This window comes from Setaria italica, chromosome IX, assembly GCF_000263155.2.
Source record: "Setaria italica strain Yugu1 chromosome IX, Setaria_italica_v2.0, whole genome shotgun sequence".
NCBI classification, from domain to species: Eukaryota; Viridiplantae; Streptophyta; class Magnoliopsida; order Poales; family Poaceae; genus Setaria; species Setaria italica.
The window spans coordinates 44,176,706-44,182,896 of NC_028458.1; the positions used below are offsets into that span (position 1 = coordinate 44,176,706).

Here is a 6,191-nt window from a genome sequence, read left to right on the forward strand (position 1 = left end):
AGGTGCATATGATAACAAGAGTACTTAATGATAATGATATGGTTCACTAGATGATAAGTAAAATTTATTCTCCTTCATCGTTATGCTAAGACGACATAAGTCTATGAAAAAGAAGCAGGAGTATGTTGCAAGAGAGCGTGCACAGTGCAATCCGCCGGGTCAAACATGCATGAACCACCCCTGTCGATGTACAGTGAGCTTGCTTGAAGCTGTCAGAGACGGGATGGACCGGAGCTTATTTCAAACACACACGAAGCGACGACAAGGACGACAACAACATTAGTAGCAGTATTTACTCTGAAGAGAGATGACCAAGGTTGACCTTGACTTGCTCGTTCATGGATGGTGCTGAAAAGTAGGCGTACTCTATACACCTTGCCGTCTCAACTCATGCATGCACCTAGCCTGTCACATGCATTGACTTGCCGCTGAATGTGTGCAGTAGTGCGGCGCGGCCACATTATCACCATCGCGGTGGCTGTTTCCAGTTCGTGGGCGGATGGCGACAGCTCTTTTAATGGATGGAAATCGTAGAGCAGATCTTAAAATATATCTTATGTACACTTTATATTATAGAAACACAACAACCGGATCCGTGGCACAATGGTAGCGCTTCTAAGGGGTGATACTCAAAAAGTTTAACAGACGTTACATTGGATATTTGATGCTAATTAAGAGTATTAAATATAGATTAATTATAAAATTAATTGCACAGATGAAGTATAATTCGCGAGACGAATCTATTAAGCCTAATTAGTCCATGATTTGACAATGTGTACAATTAGTTTTATAATTAGCTCATGTTTAATCCTCCTAATTAGCATCCAAACATCTGATGTGATACTTTAAAGTTCAGTACCTCGTATCCAAACACCGCCTAGCTCTACTCCTAATCCAGAATAGTTTTTATATTCAATTTTTTTGGAACTGTTTTTATATTTTTCTGTTCCAGCGGATTCCCTGGTTTACCCACTTTCTTGAAGGCACTTTTGAATACTCTTTTCTGGCCGCTTTTGAAAAGAACTTAGCTAATACTCCCTCGCTTGGAATGGAGGGAGTATATACTACTATTTTGATCTCATCACGTTCGCCGCAGCTCCAGTCATCCCCATCAGGAGAAAGGGGGCAGTTAGTCAAGAGCCAATCCACCAGATGAGGATGGAAGAGAAGGATGTGTGCTCGATCCGTGACCGCGTGTGCACAGGCAACCCAGCCGAGGACCATGCATGTAGCTTTAACTCAAAGACTAGCCTGTCAGACAGAGCAATCTCCTCAGCCATTAACCCTTTATAAAAATGGAAAATCACACCATATGATGGTACTAATAACCTTCATTAACCTGCTGCCAGCGGCGACGAAGCTATTGCCGATTAGTTGAGGGCTCAACTGTTGACGAGGACCGACGACGTACGGCAATTAACCCGCCGGCGACGCGCCATGTGCCCCGCGGCCCCCGCCCTCGATCGGCAGAGCTCCTGCCCCGGCCGGCAGCGGGCACATGCGCATCGCTTTCGGCGCCTAGCTGCAAGCAAGCCCCCGCAAGTTGCCGCCTCCTCCGTTGCCCCACGGCTCCGTCGCCTTCAATTCCTCCGGGCTCCATGCAGACGACGAAAGGGACGCGCGGGCGCCTCTCGCCACACCCACACCCCACGCAGCTTGTTGCCGGCCCTCCTTGTGTTGTCAGCCGGGGTGGCGGCAGACGCGGTGCACTCTCTGTCAGTCTGTCTGTACTCCCCGCTTGCCAGGTACACGCGTTGAATCATAATCTCTGTTGCATAATATCTGTACTAGCTAGGCGGTATTCTTCGTCCTCTCTTTTATTTTCCTTTCCTTTTTTTTATTTCCCGTTCGAAGTCTTCACCTTATTACTGACTACAAGTATATTATTATATGACAAAGTGGAAAAAAATATTAAATAAAGCAGAGATAATCCAATGTGGGTGGAGGATAGGCGTGAGCGTCACCGGCGCTGTAGTGCGGTTATGGGGGAGATAGCAATAGCGCGCATGCAAGAGGTTATGGGGCTCGTTATTAGCCGGCCGCCGCCTCGTGTAGCGCCTGCGAGTTTTCCGCTGCCTTTCTTTCACGGCAAGGTATACTAGATCTTCCTTGCCCGCTTTCTCATTCTCTCACATGGCTGAAGTGGAGGAAAAAAAGCCAAAGGTGGCGGAGGATGGGGGCGGGCCCGTGACAAACGAGCTGATATAGACTGTTGCGTGCCGACCCAATGGCCAATGCAAATGCCAGTTTTGTAACAGCGCAACGGCGGCGAGACGCGCGTCATGGTGTTATATCTAGAGGGTGTTTGGATCTTTAGTCATGTCATATCGAATATTCGGAGGCTAACATGAGCTAATTATAAAAATTACACGGATGGAGGCTAATTCGCGAGACGAATCTATTAAGCCTAATTATCCATCATTAACACATGTTTATTGTAGCATCACATTGTCAAATCACGGACTAATTAGGCTTAATAGATTCGTCTCGCAAATTAGTCTCCATATGTGCAATTGATTTTGTAATTAGTCTATATTTAATATTTCTAATTAGTATATAAATATTTGATGCGATAAGAAGGGAGTAAACAACCAAACGGGGCCAAGGATCTGGTTGATGTGCAACACCTTTGCTGCAAAAATATACGATCCAGATATCCGGCCATGCCCACAGGTGTTATTGCACCCGCCACTTGCTCCCCCAGGACTTTAAGAGCTTGGTTGTCAGTGGTAGTTCCGAAGTGGATCGTGCCGATTATAAGGGGTGTTTGGGAGATAGGGTTAAATTGAGCTCTGTCATATCAGATGTTCAGATGCTAATTAGGAGGACTAAATATGAGCTAATTACAAAACTAATAGCAGAACCCCTAGGCTAAATCACGAGACGAATCTATTGAGCCTAATTAATCCATCATTAGCGAATGGTTATTGTAGCACCACATTATCAAATTATGGACTAATTAGGCTTAATAGATTCGTCTCGCGATTTAGCCTAGGAATTGTGTAATTAGTTTTGTAATTAGTCTAGATTTAATACTCCTAATTAGTGTCAAACATTCGATGTGACGGGAGCTAAAATTTAACCCCACCCTCCAACACCCCCATAATTATCTGACTTTCAGGTCCTGTGAAGCCTGAGGAAGGACAGTAGTGGACTGTGCCTATAGAATGCTAAAGTCAGGTGAAAGAAAAGTGCTGCATCCTGTTTGTTGTACGGTCGTGTTCCCTGTGGAATCAAATCCAATCCACCGTACATCCCTGCACTGGCACGGTCCTCTCTCGTAATTTTCAGAGGTAAATTACATTTTATATTTGCAAACGTTTCTGTATGGACAGGGACGGCATCATTTCCAGTTTACAAGCAACCATACATGGTGCTACTCTGTTTCTCTAAAAGTAAATATTTTTCTTTACGGTGGAAAATTAAAAAAACATATATATGGTGCTACTGTGACTGAAGGCTACACATCAGTATAGTACTTACGTTCCAAAACGCCGTTCAAACTGAACGACGTGCATGCATTTTTGATTTACTGCATGCTTGGGTTGCTGTCACCGATCATGTGGCCGTCCGGTTTCAGTAGCATGCACGCACTCGCCATGGAGGCAGGCAGGTGTCAGCAGCTGTATTGTACTGTACCAAGCGAACGCGTTGGCCACTAATAGCCCAATTAGAGCATCAAGGTGTCGCCTTCGACGTCGTTGATCCACCCAAACTTGTCCATGTACGGGTTGGCGAGCCTCTCCGGCGGGTAGCTGTCGATGCAGCTCTCCCACGGCCCCTTGTCGGCCATGTCGCCGGTCACCTCCCACAGGCAGCTGTTGCACTTGAACCCCGACCCGAAGGTCACCATGAGCACCCTGTCCCCGACCTCGAGCCGTCCCTTGGCCTCCATGTAGGAGAGCACGTACCAGAGGCTGCTCGCCGACGTGTTCCCCCACCGGTGCAGCGTCATCCGCGCCGGCTCCACGTCACCGTCGTCCAGCCCCAGGCTCTGCTTCACCGCCTCGATCACCGCCGTGCCGCCGGGGTGGAGGCAGAAGTGGTCCACGCCGGTCTTGAAGTTGATCCTGGGGGCGTCGCCGGCGCCACCCTGCTTCTTGCCGGAGGAGGGGTGCAGGAGCCGCCAGGAGAGGAGGCGCGCGGCGAACCGCGCGAGCTCGGACACGGGGAGGATGCTCGGCGCGACGCGGCGCAGGTTGGCGGCGAAGGCGCGCACGGCGGCCTTGGGGAGCGCCTTGCTGAGGCTGATCCCGACGCGGCCCTCGGCGTCCTCGCGCTGCAGCGCGCACGCGTGCGCGTCGTCGTTGGCGCCGATGTGCGCGCGCACGAGGCAGCGGAGCTCCATCTTGGCGCGGCCGCGGCGGGCCGGGTCGTTGGTGATCAGGACGGCGGCGCCGCCGCTGCGGAACAGGCAGTTGGCGAGCATCATGGACTTGTCGGTGCCGGAGTACCAGTTGGGCGCGATGGACTCCGACGAGACCACGAGCGCCAGCGCGCGTGGCCGCGTCCGGAGCGCGTTCCGGGCGAGGTCCAGCGCGACGAGGCCGGCGCTGCACCCCATCCCGGCGAGGTTGTACGCCGCGACGTCCTCGCGCAGGCCGTAGCGGCGGACAACCCGGGACGCCAGCGACGGCGCCGGGGAGAGCATAGAGACGTTGAAGACGAGCACGTCGACGTCGCGGGGCGCGACGCCGGTGCGGGCGAAGAGCCCGGCGACGGCCTCGTCGAGGAAGGCGTCCATCTCGTCCAGCGCGTCCTGCAGGGTGGGCGAGTCCTCGCGGCCCTCGAGGATGCTGCGCGGGGCGTAGGTCTCCTCGCCGATGCCGGAGCGGACGATGACGCGGAGGAGGAAGCGGTAGTCGGCGAGGCCCAGCCGCTTGTTGCGCTGGATCAAGTCGCCGGCCTCCTCCGTGGAGATCTTGCGGGTGTCGCAGGGTTTGTGGCAGACGTAGTCAAGGAGGTAGCACCGCGACTGCCGGCGGCGCGCGGCGGCCGTCCAGGCCAGGTAGGCCAGGGCGTGCGCCAGGAGGAGCGCCGTGAGCAGAGGAAGAAGCTCCATCGCTGGCCGACGACGGATCTTGCTCGATCAATCTCTTGATGCTAGATACTTACAGTACTAGCTAATAAGCTTAGCTGCTAATTACGTACTAGAATTTAGAAGCACGTTGGTCTGCCTCGATCTGCCAGTGGTTGGGAGTGTGGCTACTTGCATGCTTATGCCAGCCGGGTGTGGGTATATATAGGCCGCGCGACGCGTGCCGGGCCAGGCTGCGGCTGCTTAGCCAGTTAGCCTACAGAGGAGCTGGGCCAAAGCATAGCTGGACCATGAAAGAAAGGGTTTTTTTTCCGTCGTATACTACAAATTAGGAAATAGGAATTAGGAAACACTACAAGTTTTGAGCTGCCACCGGCTTGCTGCTCAGAAAGCTGCGCCCATTTATTTTGTGCTCCTATCTTTCAGTTAAGGGTTAGGTCTAATTAAGGGCGTCTCCAGTCCAACGTTAGGAGATCAAGTGACAAGTCCTTTTCCTAAATGCTAGGAAGTCATTAGCACAAATTACACCTTAAAAATATTAAAGATTTCTCTCTTACCAATATATATCGATCGAGATGCAGCAAAACCTCGCTCTTGGTCAGTTGTTTTGAAACCGGAGGAGCTAGTGTTTACTCATGATGAAGGAGACGGGCACCTAGCCAGGTTCAAGTTGAGACGACGCACTGCTCACGTAAAAAAGGTTATTAACATTGCTGATATTTTACTAATCTAGGCAGTCCGTGTCATTGCCTGGCCACACATATGCTCTCATCTCGATCAGTCCCCACTAGCTATATGTCTGCAGCGTGGTGGCTTGCATCATAGCAATGTGAAAACACCATTATTTATTGCTGCTCGAACCGACTTACCGAGCTGCCACTGCCAGGCAGATGTGCTACCATATCGCAACAATTTGCATGCTCAGGTTTACGTTGCATCTATCGGCTATGATGAATTAATATTAGCGACGTCAAGCTCTTCCTTACTATACAATCTATAGTATGCCATCATCCTCTCTTTGACCGGGCCGTACCGACTACCATCTCAACTACACCTGTCACTATCTTACTATATATTACTCATTGGAGACTCCAAAGGTACCTTCTGACACCTCCACATTAATTAATCATCACGAGATTGGTAACAAAAGATA

General features: G+C 50.9%; 1 protein-coding gene across 1 annotated transcript; it reads right to left on the reverse strand.

The window, feature by feature from the left end:
• Window positions 1–3,195: 3,195 nt before the first annotated feature.
• LOC101757564 (3-ketoacyl-CoA synthase 12) lies at window positions 3,196–5,221 on the reverse strand. The gene has a single exon (XM_004984143.3). It carries the CDS (start codon window positions 5,060–5,062, stop codon window positions 3,671–3,673), a length of 1,392 nt encoding a protein of 463 aa, XP_004984200.1. The 5' UTR covers window positions 5,063–5,221; the 3' UTR covers window positions 3,196–3,670.
• Window positions 5,222–6,191: the final 970 nt, after the last annotated feature.